General features: G+C 40.5%; 5 protein-coding genes across 5 annotated transcripts; 3 read left to right on the top strand and 2 right to left on the bottom strand.

The window, feature by feature from the left end:
* Positions 1-4,090: 4,090 nt before the first annotated feature.
* On the top strand, positions 4,091-7,268 carry EAE97_004128 (uncharacterized protein; the record flags this gene model as incomplete). Its single annotated transcript, XM_038874640.1, has 2 exons — positions 4,091-4,261; positions 4,356-7,268. The coding sequence occupies 2 exons, from the start codon at positions 4,091-4,093 to the stop codon at positions 7,266-7,268; spliced, it is 3,084 nt and encodes a 1,027-aa protein (XP_038734084.1).
* A 2,467-nt stretch (positions 7,269-9,735) lies between these two features.
* EAE97_004127 (uncharacterized protein) lies at positions 9,736-10,678 on the bottom strand (the record flags this gene model as incomplete). The annotated part of the gene is made up of 2 exons (XM_038874639.1): positions 9,736-10,362; positions 10,459-10,678. The coding sequence occupies 2 exons, from the start codon at positions 10,676-10,678 to the stop codon at positions 10,106-10,108; spliced, it is 477 nt and encodes a 158-aa protein (XP_038734083.1). The 3' UTR covers positions 9,736-10,105.
* An 818-nt stretch (positions 10,679-11,496) lies between these two features.
* Positions 11,497-13,532, top strand: EAE97_004126 (uncharacterized protein; the record flags this gene model as incomplete). Its single annotated transcript, XM_038874638.1, has 3 exons — positions 11,497-11,951; positions 12,012-12,313; positions 12,382-13,532. The coding sequence occupies 3 exons, from the start codon at positions 11,497-11,499 to the stop codon at positions 13,530-13,532; spliced, it is 1,908 nt and encodes a 635-aa protein (XP_038734082.1).
* A 3,397-nt stretch (positions 13,533-16,929) lies between these two features.
* Positions 16,930-17,968, bottom strand: EAE97_004125 (uncharacterized protein; the record flags this gene model as incomplete). Its single annotated transcript, XM_038874637.1, has 2 exons — positions 16,930-17,802; positions 17,858-17,968. 2 exons carry the CDS (start codon positions 17,966-17,968, stop codon positions 16,930-16,932), a joined length of 984 nt encoding a protein of 327 aa, XP_038734081.1.
* Positions 17,969-22,029: 4,061 nt separating this feature from the next.
* EAE97_004124 (uncharacterized protein) lies at positions 22,030-23,172 on the top strand (the record flags this gene model as incomplete). The annotated part of the gene is made up of 1 exon (XM_038874636.1): positions 22,030-23,172. The coding sequence occupies one exon, from the start codon at positions 22,030-22,032 to the stop codon at positions 23,170-23,172; it is 1,143 nt and encodes a 380-aa protein (XP_038734080.1).
* Between the last annotated feature and the right edge of the window lie 64 nt (positions 23,173-23,236).

Here is a 23,236-nt window from a genome sequence, read left to right as displayed (position 1 = left end):
GTCTCTCTTGATAGAAAAGAATTCTTCAGAAAAAGTAATAAGGACCTAATAGTTATCTAGATAGATAGGTAGGTAGGTAGGTAGGTAGGTAGGTAGGTAGATAGATAGATAGATAAGTAGATAGGTAGGTAGGTAGGTAGGTAGGTAGGTAGGTAGATAGATAGATAGGTAGATAGGTAGGTAGATAGATAGGTAGATAGATAAATAGATAAATAGATAGGTAGGTAGATAGGTAAATAGGTAGATAGATTAAAAAAAGACAATAGTAAGTAATTAGAACGTAGTTCTAAATAGACTAAAATAATGTCAAGTCTAGAATGCCCACCCGTACGTAGTAAAGTTCCTAGTACTTCTACGGTAAGAGAAGAATGAAGTTGGAATCAAGAATTAGGTAAGATTTCTATCCATCTCGAGATGAAATAATATAAGATATTAATAAAGAGAAAAAGATATAAGCTTCAATTTCTTTCCTATTGTCTGTTGAAGGAAGGGAGGTTTGCTCCAGTGTCCGGAGAGATATTTGGTTGTACGGTGGATGGATGGATGGATGGATGGATGGATGAATGACTTGGGTGCCGTTTTTTGATATCTCGAATCTTTGTTAATGGTAATAGTAGGTACTAGGTAATTATTCGAATTTTCGTATTCATAAACTATCTCCTTATTGAAGAGACGACTAGGTATGGCGAGAAGCAGAAGTCAGAAGAAAAAGACAAGATACCCACGAAGAAAAATCAAAAAGAAGTCAAAGTCGAAGTTTCAACCTCGAGGATGAAGTTTGCAAAGGGATTACTGACAATAAGTGAAGATTGATCTGTCAATCAATCAATGATATGATATGATATAATATGACAGCCGTACCAGTCCCCCACGTCTCAATCCAATCCAATCCAATCCAATCCAATCCAATCCAGTCCAATCCAGATCCAGTCTCTTCCTTCCCTCGAGGCAGAATCCAAGGTTACCTACTTATTACAAAGTTATTAGCTGCTGGTTAACATATCAATCCAAGATCTACCTACCTAGTATTTTCTCTACTCCACGATTCTCATTGCTACTCCGACCATCCTACAAGGAACTTCGCTGTACCACGACCCCAAATCAATTTAACAATCGTCCGTCAAGCCTTCTTCCCTCTCCATGTTATTAATATCTCGGGGATCCGGTAGATATCATATCCTAGTGTCGATAGACGGGAGCGTTATTCCGAATGGGGATTTGATGGGATGGGATGGGATGTCAATGGTGTGTGTGTGTGTGTGTGCCTGCCTTGTAGATATCATCATCATCATCATCATCATAACCACACGAATGAAACGTTTAGTCACATCACAATTGGGGAACTCAAATTGAGATACAGTAATAACAAGTATGAAATTCAAGAGGGTTCCAAGGTTGACTAACGGTACAAAAGGGGCTTGGTTTTATTTTTATTCTTTACAAGGAGAGGAAAAAAAGAAATAATGTATAACGGAGTACCCAGATAGTGAAGACCCAACTGAGAGAGGCTTCTCAGATAGGCTGAGTAAGTATCGTAAATGCAAAGATGCAATTCCAATATTTCCATTCAGCAAGGGGCAGAAAGGTCCATTTGGGTCTCTCGGGTCACATATACGAACAAGACATCCTTTGACCTTGGTAGGAGATGTGCGTGCTGTAACCATTGCACAAGAATCTTCCTTGGTGCGCAGGCTTACTTGCATAGGTATAAGTTGATGAGCATGATGATGGCTGATGAATGATGAATGATGGATGGTGGATGGTGGATGATGAACGAGGAATATTCTATATTTATTCCAAGGGGAGTTACATAGTAGGTATCTAGTAGTCAGGCATAAATATATAGATATAGACATTCCTATGAACGATAAAAGTATTGAATAAAATGGTCTAAAATACAACGCTTCAATATACGATACACAATCATCAGATACCTACTCTACGATGATTTAGTAGATTCAACTCAGCCCATAGACAATCGGCTGGTTACCCAGGCAATCAATCAAAGGATTCTCATTCTTCGAAAAAAAAAAATCCCCCCAAGCTGTAAAAGCGCTTCCTACATTATGGAATGGTCTGATCTTACCTAGGCCAGGCGATCCAAATCTTAAGATGCTTTTCCATCTTCTTCTTCAAGGTCCCGAGCGCTTTCATAAGCTCATAAGGTATATTGAAATGTCAGGTAACACAGGCCTGAGCTTCGAATCCCTACATGGATGGGACACTTGCATGGAATATTCAAATACGACCGGACCTTTTCGTGCATCTTACCTATAGCTCTATCCTCTCACGTTCCATACAGTCGAACGGACTTGGGATAGTTTGGTACTCGGCCACGTTACAAAGATTATGGATGACGTCGCATAGGTCGGGACCTCGTATGGAAAGAAAGGAAAAGCTTGACGTATATGATTATCTAGAGGGGAATACATCATCGAGCATCTCAAAGATAGAGAGAGAAAGCCGTTGTTTTCATCCCACCCAGTAATTCCTCACGATCAACGAATCCTATGCAAAGTTGTTGAGGATTCCTAGGTAATTCTGATGTTTGTCTGCTGTACCTTTCCTTTCTCTCGGACATCTTCATCTGCACCAGGTTCGAGTTCACAACCAATCAGAGGAAAAAGGCTTGCATGTTTCCACGGCCTCGGGATGCGGCCTAGACGGGATTGCATTTGTTAAATATTTGTCACTGCCGCGCGGTATGGAAATACCCGAGTTGTACCTCGAGCGCAGTGATACCTGGTACCTGAGACCTTGGTTGTGGGTATTGCTCTAGATTATACGTGATGGGTATTATATAGTAAGCAGTAAAGTACCGGTGCTTGATAAGCTTCAAACAGTAGACTTAAGTCTGGAATGCTCTCTCTTGATTGTTGATTTCGGGAAGTAATTTGTAGTTGTCATGGTTGACGGAAGGTTCATATAGCAGGAAACTTTCACAAGACCGATTCATATCTGCAATGTCAATTGGGCTTGAGGGTAACCTCAAATGTTGGTGTAGCTCTACTTCCTTCATCCACATTGAGACCAAGCAATGTGATAGCGGTCCCCTTTCAGAGCTTGTTTCGCCTTGTTTGACTTCTAGAAGCTACTAGGGATATGTATAAATGTGACTTGCGTTCTAACTCTCTTCTAGTGCTTCGTCTCTGTCTGAAGTATATGAAGAACGCCTGCATTTGTCAGAACACGCTTTCTTCATGAGATTACCTAGTACCTACCTTTCGCCATATCACCATTCCCAGGTTGTTGTTAAAATAAAGAGGTTGGTCTGTTAATATAAAATGCTTTCGTACAGGAGCAGAAGGAACCCAAAATTGGAATGGCAGGGGTGGTCCTTGTCATTTGAATGTCTGAAAATGGAAATCCAAACTGGACTTATTTAAAATGATTAATTGGATGTCTGAATGCCCAAGTTGTCTTATATTAGACAACTTCAGTAACTTATTGAATCTTTCGCATCTTACCTAATATATAAAAGTTATAAAAGTTATAAAAGTTAATATCAACACACTACTTCATACCTAGGTATCTGGCAGTATTTTATTTTTACTTCATTACTTACATGCTATGTACATACTTCTCCAACTAATCTCCTTTTGACCTAGTCCCACTGCACTCACGTTATTCATTCAAACCCTCCTCGCCCTCAATCTACCCTTAAACATGTGATTCCACTGTAAATCTCTCTCCAAAAGCTCGGACCTACCCTCTTATAAACGTTCCCCAGTCAGAAAGGTTTCACCACCTGAGTAAACCTTTTCGCCTAAACTAGCGTGATCTGGCACACTTGCATGAGGCACTCACCTGCCGTGTAGATTGATTGAACTGAATTGATTTGAATTGATTTGAATTTATTCGAATTGATACCTATCTACTCAAACAACTTTTACCACAAACAAGAAGGATTCACATTAATTTGCCGCGAAATTCTCTCCTACCCTTCGCATCAGAGGAGCGCATCTAATTGCATTGATTTGCCAAATAACTCTGGTGATTGTAGGATACTTTTGTGCATGGCGCGCTGACTCTTTGCTGAATCCTCCTTTCGACTTCCCCTAGGATATCAATAAATAGATCGGTCGCAGAAATGCAAGCACCTCAACGACCCGTTCAAAGACGATCTCCAGCATCGGATTCCCCTGGTCCACCTCCGACCATATCCGCCAGGGCTATATCTCCAAGTTTGGGTCCCCAGCCAAGGAATTCAACGGCTTCGACCAAGTCTGTTCAGAGCAGTCACTCCGGAAGAAGACAAAATGTGAGTGATTGGTTCCCCTTGATGTAATTGATTCGCCTTTGCGACAATGATCTGTTCCGTGGGAATGCATGCTAATGCTTTTATTTCTGAATAGGGTGGTCAACCTCCGACAAGCAGTAGCAGTCAGAGTGGTCAAAACCCCCCACCATTATCTCAGATCGAAAAGAGCGTAACACATCTTCTGGTCGCCACGAAACAACTTCTCGAAACCCTCACACAATGGTCTCGACATCAAGCGACAGACGCACAAGTTTCGGATGTTTACGTGCGCTTGGGATATGAGTTCAATATTGCTTGTAGGGCATTCACAGCAATAAACGTCGATACTTCGGATTTGGGGAATGTACCAGAGTTGCTCCGACATATACTCGAATCAACGCTCAGTCAAGAAGCAAGCGTCGAGAGCTTGGAGAAATACCTGCCTCGAATTAGAGATATAATCATTACTCTTCTTCATGGTTTAAAGCGGAAGCAACAAAAACTGCGGCAAAAACAAGGGAGAGATAGCGCATCACAGAATGGAGAAACCATACCTAGAAATGGAAGCCTCAGTAGCATTGCGAGTAACAGTACTGGGCTGACTACATTACTGAATCAAGGGTTGGAAAACAATTTTCAAGGGGAGTCGGGTGTGGCAAATGATAGGGGAAGCAAAGGACAACTTTCAGCCGACTCTAACATACCTCCGAGGATGTCTTCGGCTTCAGGATCATCAAGCAGAAGAGCTGCTGGACCACCAAGAGACTCATCTCGAGGTTCAGTATCTTCAGATCAATCTACACTGTCAAGCCAAACCATGCAAAGCATTCCTGTTGTTCCACCGTATCCTGGAGATGAAGTCTCTATACCAATGCCACGTCCAAATGATCCTGATCTTTTGAATGTGGATAATTTTCCACCACCTCCGCCACCACCAAAGACAAATGCTGCATTGGTAGCTTTACAAAAAGGGGGGGATTTGGAAAGAAGAGCTTCAAGACGTTATTCTGCTTATCAAATCTCAAAACTGGTTGGTGCATCTCCAAATGGAGTTCCAATGATGCCTGTTCCACAAAACTCGCCAATACCAAACAGAGGACGCAATGATGCCAGGGAGTCTCTGAGAGCTGTTCAAAATCGTGATCAACGTCTCGGTCGAACAAATTCTCGTTTGATTCAGAATGAGACATCCCCAGTTCGAAAGCCAAGTGTGATTGCTGAAGATAGTCAAGAGTCATCAATTCAGCAGCCAGAAGAACCACCATCGAATGATAGTCCTATAGTCAAGACCCCAGAAGACAAGTTAAGACAGTCCATTAATGATTATGATGGACCAAGTGCAACTCTCAATGGACCACCCCCTGACGTTCTTCCAAACTTTGACAATCAAGATCAAGATGAAGAAAAGGTTACTTCTGAACCTCCTCAGGCCCCCCAACACAAGCGATCTCCTTCGAAAAGAGAAAGTCATTCTTATGGCAGCCAAGCTAGACAATTTACACCCGAAGAATCTCCACCTCCACCGGATAAAGAGATTACGATTTTCTTACAATACAAGACCAAGGTTAAGAAGTTTGTCCTTGCTGATGGATACAAGGATTTATCTATGGCAAGACTGCAACTAGCTTTCATTGAAAAGTTTGCCTGGAACACCCACAACAATGGTGTTGATCTACCCGAGATTTATATTCAAGACCCGGTATCTGGTGTTCGTCATGAATTGGAAGATCTTCAAGATATTAAGGATCGTTCTGTACTTGTACTAAATATTGAAGTTCTAGATGAAGTGAAGCGACATATTGATGATAGTCTAGGAGGATTGAAGAAGATGGTCGAGAGTGTCAAAACAGCAGTGGATGATCAACAAGTTACAATTCAAAGAGTCTCGGATCGCCAACAAGATGCTGCAAAGGAAATGGCTCGAATCGCATCTGCGCCACCTAGTTCTTCAAGAATGTCAATGATCGACACTGGACGTATCACCAATGGCATCAATACCAGCCCATCGAATGCCAATGGCCAAGCTCAACTTACTGAAATTCAAAGCCTTCGTCGCGATCTTGCAGTACTCAGGCAAACTTACTCTGGCTTCCAATCTGATATTCAAAGTTCCATGGCTTTGATCCGCACCAAGGCTAGCTCCGTCAAAAGTGTTGCTGTTAAAGCTGTCATTCCAGATATCAATGGTGACTCTGGACGTTCTTATGTCAATGGTGGGAAGAAGAACCTCAGCGAAGATTCCGATAAATTGGTTGCGCAAGTGGATGATCTTCAAGATATTGTTGAAGATCTACGAAAAGATGTCGTACAGCGTGGTGTACGACCTCTTCCTAAGCAATTGGAGACTGTTGCCAAGGATATTTCTCAAGCTACAATGGAGCTGAAGAGGATGCAAGACTTCTTGAAACGTGAGAGACCAATCTGGACCAAGATCTGGGAGAAGGAATTGGAGACTGTTTGCAATGATCGTGAAGAGATTACAATGCAAGAAGACCTTGCAGCAGATCTTCAAGATGATTTGGAGAAGGCCGCACAAACTTTTGCACTCGTTGAACAAGCTACTAAAGAACAATTGAAGGATGGATCCCCAAGTCACATCGGCACCGGTCGAAGTCTTTCCAAACTCAATCGTATTGATCCAATTGATCCTGCCGCGGCAAAGGAAGGTGTTCTTGATGAAGTTCGTGCCTTGCAACCAAATCACGAGAATCGTCTTGAAGCTATTGAGCGTGCCGAAAAACTTCGACAAAAGGAACTTGAGGGTCGCCGAGGCAATGTTCTGCAGAAAGAATTGACCTCTTTTGTTGAATCAGGAAAATTGAAGAAGTCTGGAGGTTTCGAGGAAGTTGAAAGGCAAAGAGTTGCAAAAGATGAACGAATCAGAAGAGAAGTTTGGGAACGTCAAAATGGAATGACGCAAGCAGATGCAGATTTTGAGGAAGTGAATGATCCTGCTGGGGAAGAGGTAGCAGAGGCAGATGAACCGGTCGAAGAGAATGTAGACGAACATTCTGATTTGGAGACATGAAAAGATATGATATCACGACGGGGAATGAGAGTTGCATTTCCGAAGCATGATGACAATTTTTGAAATTTTTCATTATCATGTCTTGAAGGAGCGATACAGAAAATGTATTGTTGAACTTCGTTCTCAACATGTACACGATTTTACCATGTTAATTTGACATGGAAGGCGCATATGGCGTTTGTTATTATATTCAAGCAAGGAGTTGTTAGGAATTGGGCATGTTTGTTTCATTGATTCGGTTGCATGGTTATTGACATGAGCGTTTCTTGTGGTTTTCGCGTGGCGATGAAAGCGTGCTATGCCGATATATGGAAGATTCCATGGCGTATTGTTATAGGGGCGTTGTTTAAACTTGGCATTTGATTTGAGACCTGAGAGGGAAGTTGATGGATTCACATTACATGATGGTGAATGATATGTGAATGAAGGTGTATGAAGGGAGAGGAAGGAAGTAGAAAGACATTGGAAAGGAAATCATGGGAAATACAATGGCATGATATGATACCAATGCAATACAAGGAATGGTAGATGGTATGTGTATTGTAGTGTAGTGTAGCTCAAGACCCAATACCAGGTATGAAGTACCAAGTCATCAATGTAGATGAGAAACTTTAAATATACCTACCTACCTACCTACCTAGGTAGGTAGTTCAAATAATTTGGATTGTTGTGATGGTTTTGGTTTTGGTTGTGTGTTGTTGCGATGGGATGTGATGGGATGTGATGGGTTGGATTGGGATGGGTTGGGATGTGATATTATATAAATGGTAAGGAATTATTGAGCTCTAGCTCGGCTCTGATTTCAGCCGGTCTAGTCTGGTCTGGTCTGGCATGGTCTGGTTCTATTCTATTTCTGTTCTGTCTTTTGAATAGCTTTGTGCTTAGTGCTCAGTGCTCAGCGCGCAGTGCTTGCTTGAGGCAGGTGGGATATGGGATATGGGATATGGTGTGGTATAGTGATATAGATAGTGATATGGATAGTGCAGAGATTGGAGTTGGGGTTGAGATTAGGATTACGGTTTTGATTGCGGTTTTGATTTTTGATTTTTGATTTTGAGATGAGAGGAGATGAGAGGAGATGAGAGGAGATGAGAGGAGATGAGAGGAGATGAGAGGAGATGAGAGGAGATGAGAGGAGATGAGAGGAGATGAGAGGGGAGAGGGAGGAAGGGAGAGAGGAAGGAAGGGAGGAGAGAGGAAGAATTCGACAAATAGGAAAAGGGGAATTTTAATAAATAGAATTTCTTTCTATCTTTTCATCTTTTTATCTTTTTAATCCTTTTATGTACTGCTTTTTATTATAGAATTGAATCAAGATTAGAATTAGAGTTAAAGCTGGAGTTTTTCTTTGAGGGGAGAATGGAGTGAAGAAGATAGAGGAGAGAAAGTTTTCTGGTTTTGGGGAGTAGGGTTGGAGTTGTAGTTTTTTCTTACAGGGAGGGGAGAGGGGAGAGGGGGTAATAAAAGAGAGAGAAAGAGGAGGTGTAGCGAGTAGCGAGTGAATTTAGGTGAATAGTTAGTTATATGTATTTTTTTGGTTTTGGTTTTGGGTTTTGCATTTGGACTTTCGAGTTGGATTTTGGATTTGGGTTTATTCTTCAAGGGTTAAATTAGAGTTGGAGTTGGAATTGGAATTAGAATTTGAACAAGTATTTTCTTTTAGGTAGGGAGGGAGAGGAAAGATGAAAAGAGAGGAGAAAGGGGGAGAGAGGGGTAGCGAGCGAGTGGCTGAGTGGCTGAGTGGCTGAGTGGTGGGGTTCAGATGGTTGTTGGATGTTGTATTGTATTTATATGTTTAATTATATGTGTATGTTTAAGTATAGATATGAGTATCTTTTCTTTTTCCCTTTTAGTTCTCTCTGATTCTTGTTTTTGGATCTGATTTTGATTTGATTTGGTATTTAGCATTTGATTTGAGTTTTGGTAGTTTAGGATTGGGGGGAGGAGAGAAGGGAGAGGCGAGACGGAGGGAAGAGAGAGAGATTAGATTGTATTGGATTCCATCATCAGATGCTAGCTATAGTTTTTAGTACTCATGTTGTTGAAGAGTAGGTAAGAGAGAGAGGGAGAGAGAGAGAGAAATTAAAACAAAATAGAATAATGAACGCAAAAAAATTTCTCTTATCTCTTCTTTTTACTTCTTTTTTTTTCTTTCCTGGGATTGAAATTTTACATGGGAAGCAAGCGGCAGCTAGAGCTGGAACTATTCTTGTTGTTGTCGTTGTTTGTTGAAGAGTGAGCATGCAGAGGAATGGATGGAATGGAATTAGATGCCGATGGTAACCGTGGGTAAGCGGCTAGTTTTGGATTTGGGTTGGATTGTGAAAATGGGTGGAAGTGGGAGGAAAGGAAAGGAAAGGGAACGAGCGCTTGGAAGGACGAGAATGGGATGGGATGGAAGATTCGAGATTGGTGGTGTTGGGTAGGTATCTATATATGTTAGTTATAGTATTTGCAGGATTTTATAATGGATATAATGGATGATGGAAGATGTGGATGGGAATAGATAGGTTTATCGAGTTTGAAGGTGTGGATACGGATGGGTATTAAGGTTACAACGCCTCTTATGTCATTTCTCATTTTTACTTTTTGCTTTTAACAGATGGTACGCATTTCGGCATTTTTAGATTTTAGTACGGAGTATGGTATGTAGAAAGAAAGTGTCTGAGAGTGATTACATGGTGACCACGGAGTACTGTGCTCGGAATTCGAATTCAAAGTTGATGTATGCATGGGTAAACAAAACAAGGGTTCTTGCATAACTTTTTTGAAAATACGGAGGTCCCGCTACATGACATGGGGGCTTGGAGGTTTGGAGTTTATTGCGGTGTGGTTATTTATTTGATCAGTGATCGGCTCATGGGTTTAGGCGGGTTGGGTGGGGATACTTGGGTGTGTAGATGCCGATAGCCGACTGGGCGGGATTTGATGGATTGTAGTCTGACAAAGTGTGGTGGAAGTAACGGCAAAGACGTAAGCTGAGGTAGGGGTTGGGGCTGAGTTTTAAGTTTTGAGTTTGCTTTGTCTTTGTGTGTTTGTGATACTCGACCTGGAGTCGGAGCGGACAATGTAGGTTGCGGACCGGTGTTAAGGTCTATGGATGTGTGTTAGACGTATGTTAGGGGTAGAATGGGTGATGGTGATGGTGGTGTGTGACTTCGGAGAGAGGAGATGTACATAGGAGGCTTACTATATGAGCGCGAAAAGGAGGAAAGATGATTGAGCAATGGCATGATTGTGCGTGAAGATTGGATGATGATGATGAGAGATTCAAGGGTTGAATGAGGGTTGCAATTAGAGATTGCGAGTCTCAACTGGTGTATATGATCCGATATCTGAACCCTTTCATCATAAGAAGGCACACGCAAGTGCAATAGTGATAAATCTAGTGTACATGATGTTAGATACATATACGGATTTGGTAAGCATACTGCAGAAGAACATTCATGAACAAGAGCTTATTAAACGTGCTGTCAAAAGTGATACATATAATACATACAGTAGCTTAGCTTCATACGCACGAAATTTGGCGAGTTGGCCAATAGGAGATTAATCGAAATGGATTGAAGGGTTTATGAGTCTAGCTACAAATTGAATAGTACGATCAGATGGAACGTCTAGATGGCTGTTAAATTGTTATATTGTCAAATTATTGAATTGATGTCAAAAATTGATAATCCACCCGTATGAGTGGATCTCAGATTCAACGGCATAAAATTAAAATCGGTATAACTCTCCCAATTTGCCCGACTATGGAGTTCGTCCATGGTCGTTTTACGGATTATGGAGATGGAGTTTAAAACTTTGCCTAGGTAGATCGGGGTGGGAACTTTTTCGGCAAGAAGGTTCTGCTAATCTCCTTTTTTCCCCTTACCAAGCTCAGCTAAGATGGATATCTTGTCATATAACAGGTTTTTATGCTTCGGCAGTAAAGATTTTATGTTCCATGTAAAAAGCTTTTAGATTCGAGTAAATAGAATAAGTATCTTATGATCCCTTTCATTTTTTGAAATTTTGAGGATTTATTTTTTCATTCATCATCCATACATACATAACATACAATTAATTAAATCATCATCGTCATTGTCAAAGTCAAAAAAACAAGGTCTAGACGAGTCCAAGTCTGATAAGCTTATCTCTCCATACTATACATCGAAAACTACTCGGACGAGTATAAACACAACTACGATAATCAATTGAGAACAACCACAACATCACAATCGCAGCCATGAATGAGGCAGATCGAGAAATAATACGCGCTGAGCGTGATGCCTCTCCAGAACGTTACTCCGTCGAATCTCCCATCCATTCCCCTCTACCCCGCCATCCCTCCCACGAAATAGAACGTATACCCACTGCATCCTCCATCTCGACGACTTCATCCGATGCCTCAATTCGTCCTACAGTTTCTCGAGCTCCCACACAAGCTGATTTAGAGCGTCATCCAACTGTTATATCTCGCATTCAAACTGCGCGCTCGCAGCACACGGGGACGGTGGGAAGAACGGCGACGGGAAGGAGTAGTAGACTTACCAGGATATTTAGTACAAAGGAGAAACCATTACCATTGATGGGACTGGGGAAGGAGTATCCTCCATTGCTACCGGCTCAGGAGGAATATGTGGTAGAATTTGATGGACTAGATGATCCGCTTCATGCTGTCAATTGGCCCATGAAAAAGAAGTGAGTTCCCAAGAGTTTTCCTACTACTTCAATTGAAGTGGAACTAATCGATCGAAATAGGCTTGTTACGGCAGTGATGTTGGCTTATACAACATTAGTATCATCATTTACATCGAGTATCTTCTCAACAGCAACCAGAGTTGTAGCAGCGGAATACAATGTTTCCACAGAAGTAGGATTGTTAGGACTCTCGTTCTATGTTTTAGGATTCGCTTTTGGACCAATATTATGGGCTCCTTTGTCGGAATTGAAGGGAAGAAGATTACCAATTGTTCTCTCTATGTTTGGATTTTCGATCTTTCAGATTGCAGTCGCGGCGGCGAAAGATTTACAAACAGTGTTGATCTGTAGATTTTGGGGTGGTATGTATACCATTATTTTCTCGCTTCGAGATTTCGCATAGGCAAAGGCTAATCTATTGGATGAATAGGTATGTTTGGTGCGGCTCCTTTAGCAGTTGTTGCAGCTGTTTTCTCAGACATGTTCGATAATCAAACGAGAGGACTTGCTATTACCCTATTCTCGATGACAGTTTTCACTGGACCTCTTCTAGCACCTTTCATTGGTGGATTTATCGTTGAATCTCATCTCGGCTGGCGTTGGACTGAATGGTTAACTGCTATCATGGGTTTTGCAGCATTCATCCTAGATCTCTTCTTCCTTTCCGAAACCTACCCACCAGTCATCTTGATCGGAAAAGCAGCCGAACTCAGAAGAAGAACCAAGAATTGGGGTATTCACGCCAAACAAGAAGAAATCGAGATCGATTTCCGTGAATTGGTCACCAAGAATTTCTCTCGTCCTCTTAGACTTTTGGCATCAGAACCTATCGTTCTTCTTCTATCGATTTACATGGCTTTCATCTACGGTCTTCTTTACCTCTTCCTTACAGCCTATCCAATCGTCTTCCAACAGATCCACGGTTTCACAGGTGGCGTGGGTGGCCTTCCATATTTCGGTATGATCATTGGAATGTTAATCGCAGGTATCTACGTTGTTCTTACTCAACCATCTTACAATCGTAAGTTAGCAGCAAACAACGGTATTCCAGTTCCTGAATGGCGTCTTCCACCGGTGATTATCGGAGGAGTGAGTTTCGCAGCAGGACTCTTTTGGTTCGGTTGGTCGGGGTATAGAGCTGATATTCATTGGATCGTTCCCACGCTTTCGGGTTTACTCACAGGATTTGGACTTTTGGCAATCTTTTTGCAGAGTTTGAATTATCTTGTGGATGCATACCTTATGTTTGCGGCATCGGCTATTGCGGCAAATACATTGTTGAGATCGTTGGCAGGAGCGGGATTCCCGCTGTTTTCACAATATATGTTCAAGGCCATGGGAGTCAATTGGGCGGGAACATTGTTGGGTTGTGTAGCACTTGTGTTGGTGCCGATTCCATTGTGCTTTTACTTGTATGGAGAGAAGCTCAGGGCGAAGAGTAAATTTGCGCCGGTTTATCCCACGCAGCAGGCTCCGAGGGATGAGGAGGAAGGAGGAAGTACGAGTACGAATGAAAATGGAAATGGAGAGATTGATCGAGATGTTAATGGAAAGGAGAAGGGAGAAGAAGCTAGAGTTTAATTCGAGGAAAGGAGCGGGGTGTAGGAGAATGGGTTATGATTTCATGAGGAGATGAAAGATGGAAGATGAAGATGAAGATGAAGATACCAATAGTTTTTAATGTCATGATATAATTAATTGCATGGAGATAGGATGAAGAAAAAGTAGATTTTATAGTGGATAAAAGGATTGAATGGGAATGGATAGGATAGGAATGGAATGGAAAGGAAAGGAAAAGCATGGAGGAGGGAAATAAGGATTTTCCAGGAGTTTGAGAGTTAAGCGATGAATAAATAATAGATTAATTATACGTATGATCTTTTTGAATAAAGTGGGGTTATTGTTTGTATATATTATTTGAGAAGTGGTGGGGTTTAGATGTGTGGTGGTTGTTATAGTGTAGTGGTTGGTAGTAATTGGTAGGATTGATGTTAATGCTAGTGTTAATAAATAATAATCGAGTTCTTGATATTTTGTTTGTGACTTTTGGGGTGTGTAGGTTGTGTTGTGTTGTGTTGGGTGATGTTGTATCGAGATTGGTTCAGCTTGAGATTGATATAGAGAATAGGGGGATGAGGGGGCTAAGGGGTGAGGAGTGAAAATGAGAATTGCGATTCGTTGGGATTGTGAGTGAGTGTAAGGAGAGAGAGGGGTGAGAGTGAGGAGGGGTGAGTGAGAGTGAAGAGTGAAGAGTGAGAGTGAAGAGTGAGGAGGGGTGAGAGTGAGGAGGAGGAGGAATGAAATTGATTCTAAATAGGGATTGAGATAATGATTATGAGATAGTAAGTTGATTGATTATATTATATCATATTACATTATGTGTTGAATATGTGAGTGGGAAGATATAAGTGAGAGTGGATTTTTGATTATAATATTTTGTAAGGGTTTTTGTAGTTTTGGATTTTGGATTTTGGATTTTTCTTAGATGGGCTTTTTGTGGGTGGGATGAAGGGAGTGGGATGAAGGGGAGTTGAAAGATTGAAAGATTGAAAGACTGAAAGTCGAGGACGGAGGATGGAGGGCTAGAGATAGGATGAGAAGGAGGGCAGGGTGATTTGATATAATGATATAGAAGTGATTTCAAAAGTTTAATATCTTGGAGTTAGGAATTAAGGATTGAGGATTAAGAATCAAGGATGCGGGTGGCATGAGATGAGATGAAATTATGGGAAAGAAAAGAAAAGAAGAAGAGAAGAGAGATCGGATATATATTTTTATATGTTTATGCGAGAGTTTATCTTACAAGATTGTCATATGTGTGGACATTTCTTGATAGAGTAGGGGGGATAAGAGGTATATAAGGTATGTAAACGTGAAGGGGTTAGTGGAATTTGGGTTGTATTGTATTTATGGATGGAAGGAAAGAAAGAGAGAGATGGGATGGAATGGGATGAGGTGGGAGTAGATAGATGGATAGATGGATAAGTAAATAGAAATAAATTCAGATCGAAAGCCGAAGGTCGCTTGTTATTATTCTTATTATGGCTATTAAACACATAGTACCTACAAAGATAGTCTTTTGAGGTTAGTATGAGAATAGATTATAAAGTTCTCAAACTCAAACTTGATATGAGGTGATATGATTTGATATAAAGAGTTTTATATATGAAATCACAGAATGAAGATTCGTTATGATATATCCATTACCAACCGGTAAGTTCTCTCTACTCAACTTACAAGTATGTGGACTTTGGGATTTGGAATGAAGGCGCCAGTTTTGATTTTTAGATGCGTAAGTAGATACTAGTAACAATGTGGGAGTTTTTCAAGTGGTTTGGGCTTGGGAGGGATCTTGATATTGTGTGTGATGTGATTTAGTCCACGAGAAGGGAGTTCAAGAGGAAGGAGGCTTTTGAGTTGAGATGGGAGCTGGGTTTCGGTTTGTTTCTATTTTTGAAAAATGGATGTTAGGGAGGGGGGAAATGTGAGAGAGATGAGGGACAGGGTGAATTTTGATGGGTATGAGTTTTAAAGAGATAGCATCTATACTTGTGTGTATTCAATAGAAGTAGTGTGACTGAGTAATAGATGTTCAGCTTTTCTTCCTAGTATGTTTTGCTTCGACTAACCTGATTTACTTAACTCAAGAACATAATGAGAGGAGAAATTTAGTTCTATGATATATTATGTATGTAAAGATATACAGAGGAAATGATATCTCGATATATAGGGTAGTCTATATAGATGTTTAGCTACTGAGAACTTGAAAGATGTGTCCGATCAGTATAAAGTACATTTTGAAATTTTGACCTCGAGTAGATAATTTGAGAAATGATACTAGGTTCAAGAGTTTACTTTGATTAGACGATTTCTTCCTACGGACTACAGCGATTCTTAGAAGATGTATAGGAGTGTTAAATAGAGGATTTCGCCAAATTGATATGAAGGGAAGGTTTGTTTGACTGTAAATTTACAGAAGCGAGATGGTGAGGAGAGAGGACTAGAAGTAAATAGCGAGGAGTTAGTTGATTTGAGATTTTTCTTAGGAGTACTTGCATCAATTCTGAACCCGAGGAGGTAATGAGATGGTAGAATAATAGATTCATCATAAGATAATACAGAGATAGATATACGAAATCCCTCAGTTATATCTCAATACAACACCACTTCAGAGCTGTCTATCACTTATCAAATAAATCCATTCTACTCAAGAGCATCAGGAAAGTATCCTGATCAGCTATTGAGCAAATGATTAGCGGAATATAAACCTCATTTTTCAATCAGGATAGTATTCTTCTTTAATTTTTTAATTTTTTTACAAACTACTGACACCCCTTTCCTCTGTCTACGAGTATAGATTCTAAATACATTATGAAAAATAAAATGATCAAGGACTTTAATTCGTGCGAAATAAAGAGAACGGGAGTGAGAATGGAGATAGAAATCTTACACATTCTTTTTTGTAGGTATCTCCATTCGAGTTTGAAACCTAGGCTGTTCGCATTGTGATGTTGCTGAAATTTAGAAGGATGAGTGAAAATAACATGAGGTCTGATTATGATTATGATTATGATGGCGATGGAGATTTTGATGGTTTAATAAAAATACATGAGATAATTCTGAAGAAGAGGAATGATTAGAATGATGCTGAGTGGAAAGGATGTGATTGAGTTTTGAGATTAATGGTGATGAATGGCGTGAAAATGTACACGATGTTGTACTAGATCAAGATGTACTAACAGTAGGCAGGATTTGGATATTCGAAAACGCAACTAAACTTCAGTTTATCACATATTCACAATACAAAACAAGACAAATAATAAGATTTCGTTGCAGCAAAAAAGCTATAATATTTATGCACAGAAAGCGATGTAAGCTTCAAATAGCTATATACAATTGAAAATACCTCATCAGAAAATAACCACATCCCTCAGTTTCCATCCCCAATTCCTACTTTCAGAGTCATGCTGATACCCATCTAAGAAAGGTAAGAGGTATCAACCCAGTTCTTGTAGGAGCTTCCCAAAATACCACCGATGGTGTAGGCAGTAGTATACTTCTTTGAAAAGCTAGCACGAGTACCTGAAGCACCAGTACCAGTGTTGGCATACTCCTCAAAGAGAACAGCACCGGTTCTTGGATCACTGGTAGACCATTGGGACCATCCGGCTTTCTCAATGATGCTGCCGAGGGAAGTTTCTTGGTAAGCAACACGAGCATACTCAGTCCATGGACGACCGAGACAAACAGTTCCCGAACCAGCAGTCGATGAGGAACTGGTAGTAACAGTGCACTTGTTGATGACGTAGAAAGATGGGTCAGAGGAAGTTGCGCGTCCGTTGGCAGTAATGCATCCACCACCAGCAGAAGCAGCAATGGTAGAACCATCAATCCAAGCAACGGAGTGTTGGCCGAAGATCCAATCAACGGCACCCTCGATGTAGCACTTGGCGTAAACTTGGTTACCGGTTTGGGTCAAGAGAGTATCTTGGTATCCGTAAAGACCAACACCGTAGTATCCTTGTTCGGTGTTGTAGGCAGCCAAAGCAATGGCTTGCGAACCCTTTCCATAGGTGTTCTTGATGTTGATGTTGTAGAAAGAGGTGTTCTCCGACAAGTTAATGACGGTTCCGGTTTCTTCATCATTGGCAGCTCCACTCAAGAGGGAAGAGCTGTGTACGATGTTGACAACATTGTTTGAGTAGCTGGAAGTGTCCTTGGTGTATCCGTAGACGGTGAGCTTTCCCTTCAAGGCGGGAATGGTAACTTGTTCCGAGTAAGTTCCGGAGTAGAGGAAAATGACTTGGGCGGAGGTTGTGGTCTTGCTAAGAGCATTGACGGCTTTTTGGAACTATTTGCTTGGTTAGTAAAAGCGGATTCTTGTGGATACATTCTAAGCAACATACGGTAGAGTAGGTTCCTCCGGACCCAGCTGTGATAGCACCCGATGGGGGTGTCGTACGAGCAGTGGCCAGCACAGCAGCAATGAAAGAACTGAGGGTAAGAAGGACACGCATCTTGGCAATTAAAGTTAGAACGAAGATACGGATGAATGATTGAATAGAGTGGGTTGAGACAGACCGAATTTCGACGGCCAAGCCAGACTATTTAACTTTAGGGCAATCATGACATACGTGCGTAAGCATTTGAGAAACGAAAAACTTCGTGGAAGAATCCAAATAAACGCCGAGGGTAGAGAAACATGGAAAATTCTCGATAGACGACTATTGAATAGGATTCCGTGAATAATGTTTCGCCCATAGATGTCAGGAGCTACCAACCCCACACTTGCACACTTGAATACCCTGACACTTCCCTGCATATATGAGATGGGGTCGCTCAATGAGGCCTGGATAACCGCTTTTATACAGGGCATCTCGCCAGGTTTACATTAGTATGTTCGGCCCAAGAGCTTGTGCTTATTCCGTCCATACGAGGCGTACACAACAAGCAGAAGAGAGCTCATGTTGATGAGATAAATCTTGGCCATAAAACAATGACGTTAGCAAATCTAGTCAATTCGTCACATCTAGCTTACTTGTCAAGTTATTTCTGGATATTTTCATCAGATAAACACAAACAATGGTTCAAGTAAAGTTCTTCTGCTTGGCTGCTTGATCATCTGATCTACGAAACAAGCTATCCTTCATGAAAGCCCTTCTTCACCAAAATTGTAGACACATGAAACGCCCCTCGCCAATCGAAATACAAGTAAAGTCTAGACGACTCGAATCACCCCTGACCTGGATTGGATTCAATGGCAAGGGGGTGAGAGATTGAGTGAGATTGCGTAGATGCACGGATAGACTATTCGGCGTATTCTAGATTTTTTGAAAGCAAAATATAATGCAAATACTTGATAGATGGATGATAAATCATCTGGAATGAAATATAAGGCCACCAATGAAGAACTCCTATATATATTGAGACATCATTCGATCTTTGTAATGATTACAGGAGGGGTAATAAAGAACAATATACAGATTGAAAATAGTAATCAGAACAGCATTGTGAGGTTTGTGTATGGAATAAAAGATGTGGAATTAGAATGATACCAAGGGCCAAGATATTAGCTCAGGATTAGCTAATCTAAGTTAAGCTAATTTAATAATCATATATAATAAAAGTATAATAAATACTATAGATATTTTATTAATATATTATAATTCTGCTTTTTCTTATAAATATTAACTAAATTAGAAAATAATAAAATAAGCTATAAATAATTCCTTAATAATATTTAAAAACTTGACTGTTATATAAATAATAAACAAATATATATTATAAAAAACAAAAATATTATTCACAATTTCAATAAACACTTCTATTTTATTATTCAATTTAAAATAATCTAAATCTTAAAAACAAAAGTATAAGATAACTCCTAATATAAGATTTTGTTATATGGGAGTCTATATAGTATATAATAATTATTAGAATTATTCTATAATAAAGATTATAATTAAACACTTTATTTTATCTAATATAATACAAACTAGCTTAAAAACTAATATTAAGAATTGATATATTAAGCTTGAAATTTATTTTTATATATTATTAGATATAGTTTTTGCAAAATTAGAAAAACTCAAGTATATTATTAAGAATATATATTAATATAAGAATTCTAAAAAGTTTATTTAAAATATTATAATATTTAATTTAAATACAAATATTATTAAATCTAAATAGATTTAAATATTTATTATTTATTAATATTTAGTTATAAAACTTTATATTTATATATCTATTACTATATATATTATTTTATTAAAATATAATTAGATTTATAATAATAATTAAACATTATAAATAAAAGATTTTCTAATAACTTAAGAAGATTTAAAGAAAGATTTGATTATAAGAAATACATTATAAAAAGGAAAATAATCTGATATGAATGCTAATGATCTATTTTTATATTCAAAGTAGAATTTACTATCATTTATAAGATTTATATATAAAATAAAAGATATAGAATTAGAATAATATTAAGAGCTAAGATATTAGCCCAGGATTAGTCAATCTAAGCTAAGCTAATTTAGTAATTACACGTGATAAAAGTATAACATGCATGAATTAATATCTCCTGCAAATTGATGAACCAAGTTTCTAAGAAATTTCTAGTCGTTTCATGTTCCCCAACAAACCCACTCTCGAGCCACTCTCGTCCACCCTCGCACCACTTTCTGTCTTTTTGCCGATAAGGTGTGATGCACCTTGCAAAAGCCGAAATGGTTTACAATCTGATTTGTTTAATCATGTTATAATGCCGTTGCGGAACACGTGCGGACTATTGCGGAGTTTTAATATATTATACAATGGGTATCCTCGCCGGTATAGATTATCTTTTATGGCTTACAACAACTTGGCAAAAGCTTAGGCGACGCCAATAGGGGTACTGGGGAGCCAAGTCGATTTATATGAATTGGGATCACTTGGAGGCGGTAAACAAGCAACGCTTAGAATCTATATTCTGCTGCCGGCAGCTTCGGGGAGATCTTGGTACTGCATGTAGACGCAAAGAAGCGTGACTGTCGTTCTAAGTAGATACATCTTTCTGGTTCTTTTTTTTTGCACGACTTTCAACATGTGGCGTACAGACCAGACTAGACCCGACCAGAACAGGCCAGAACATAGTTGCAATGACAGGACAACAACATCGGAGACCCTGATGTCTTGAAGATGAGGGTAAAGTTTACAATTGCGATATCACTTCAGAATACGGAAGGTTTAGATAGCACATCACGGAATGTTTAAACTTTGGTATAGATAAAGTTCATATAAATTAACATTCTATCGAACATCAGCCGTGGGCCGTATCGGATACTATGAGTGACATTCCAATCACAATTCTAATGACCGTTGAACCTAGTCACCTAGTCAATATCTGGCCGTATCGCTCACGTGTTTGCATATAAAACTAAGAATTAACCTTAACTACTCAATAACCAGGCCTTAAAGTTCAAAATGTTACGCTTCCGTTCGCGGATCGTACCTTAATCTTAGTGAACATGGTTAGCAAAGTCCGAATGGTGTGTTTAGTATGGGAAGTGTGGCTGATGTACCAGCAAATGGAGAATGATTCCCTGTAATGATGAAACGTGAATTAATGCACCTGTCCACTTTCATCTCAATCATTGGACGGAAGAACTTTGTGGGATGGAAAAAGCCACCCAGGCTCGCCTGGTAGTCATCTTATCTTCTGTAATGCCATCAGATGATCCACCTTTTTTCAACAGTCAGATTGAAATTCCAAAAGCATAATCCCTACGTTACGCCGTATTGAAGGGTACTACCTCGCAAAAGCAATAATCAGAATCTCAGGGGTTGCTAACCACACCAATCACATCCTTCTAAACTTCCATCAAATTTCTAGTGCATCCCGTCGTTTGTTGACATTTCATCAACTCAAAACATCCAACAACTTCGCCGCATCGCTTTTTGGGTTAGCTTTTTATTAATCACACTGATTGAGCTGTTGTATTCTGGCAATAGTCTAGAAGAGCTTCAATTTCATCTCCTTGACAAGTAATTATGGAGTAACGGTACTTCGAAATTACCTCGGGATGATATTTTAATATATCGGAGGGTCTAGCCAAGATTGATTGTTATGCTTGTTTAAAGCTTCTTTTGCTTCGTTTCATGTTCCAAGACTTTTGTTCCCCCTTGTTGTATGTGCCATTCAATAAGAAAGTGGTGAGATTTTGTACTCCACCGGGCAATCTCTCCTTTTTTTAAAGCTTATGTTGGAAGATGTTCCAAGGATTGCTGTGATCAAAATGCGGACCTTGATCTTACATTGCAGAGTCAAAAGCGGACCATAGCATGATAGATACTTTGGCTCACTGCGGGTTAGGTTTACTGCTGTGGACATTTCGCATCAACAGCCGACGGCGCCATTCAACCAGGTTCCACTTCGATGCTTCTCCGAATTTCAACATTATGTATTTTACATATATAAGGAAGCTTCAAACACCTTCTTTTCATTCCTCATCTCATCATCACTTACATTCTTTTCCATACTGTCTAGTACATTCACTCTTTAAACTTACATTCTTTTACACTACTAGCCAATATGGTTCAAATTCTCTCCATGGCCTCGAGCCTCCTTGCGCTGAGCGCATTCGTCGCTGCTGCTCCAGCACCAGCACCAACCGCAGCACCAAACCCAGCTGATGCTCTCGCTGCTATCGAGAACCGTGCTGCCGCCTGTACCTTCTCCGGAGCTAATGGTGCCGCCGCCGCTTCCAAGTCCAAGGCTTCCTGCGCAACCATTGTCCTCAGCGCCCTCTCTGTCCCATCCGGTACCACTCTTGACTTGACTGGCCTCAACTCGGGTACCCAGGTCATCTTCGAGGGTACCACCACCTTCGGTTACGAAGAATGGTCCGGTCCTCTCTTCTCTGTCTCCGGAACTGACATCACTGTCAAGGGTGCTGCCGGCAGCACGCTTGATGGTCAAGGAGCCAAGTACTGGGATGGTAAGGGAACCAACGGTGGAAAGACCAAGCCAAAGTTCTTCTACGCCCACTCCTTGAAGGGCAAATCCGTCATCGATGGTATCAACATCTTGAACTCTCCAGTTCAAGTCTTCTCCATCAACGGTGCTTCCGGTCTTACTCTCTCCAACATCCACATTGACAACTCTGCCGGTACCTCCCTCGGACACAACACTGATGCTTTCGATGTTGGTTCCTCCAGCGACATCACCATCTCCGGTGCCAACGTTCAAAACCAAGATGACTGTCTCGCTATCAACTCCGGTACTGGTATCACCTTCACCGGTGGAACCTGCTCCGGTGGTCACGGTCTCTCCATCGGATCTGTCGGTGGACGTTCCGACAACGTTGTCTCCGACATCACCATTGAATCCTCCACTGTCAAGAACTCTGCCAACGGTGTCCGCATCAAGACCGTTTCTGGTGCTACTGGATCTGTCTCCGGCGTTACCTACAAGGACATCACTCTCTCCGGCATTACATCCTACGGTGTTGTTGTTCAACAAGATTACCAAAACGGTTCCCCAACCGGAAAGCCAACTGCCGGTGTCCCCATTACCGATGTTACTTTCTCCAACGTTAAGGGTACCGTCACTTCCAGTGGTACCAACGTCTACGTTCTTTGCGCCAAGTGCTCTGGATGGACCTGGGACGTCAGCGTTTCCGGTGGTAAGACCTCCTCCAAGTGCGCTGGTCTCCCATCTGGTGTCAAGTGTTAAGCATCTTAACACCATGATGAATAAGCCCTGCAAAGGGTTTTTTCGAACAATATAGAAGGGGGAA

The sequence above is a fragment of the Botrytis byssoidea genome (assembly GCF_014898295.1).
Source record: "Botrytis byssoidea strain MUCL 94 chromosome Unknown BBYS_007, whole genome shotgun sequence".
Lineage (NCBI taxonomy): Eukaryota > Fungi > Ascomycota > Leotiomycetes > Helotiales > Sclerotiniaceae > Botrytis > Botrytis byssoidea.
Note: the sequence above shows the minus strand (reverse complement) of the source record. Positions and strands in the feature narration are given on the sequence as shown.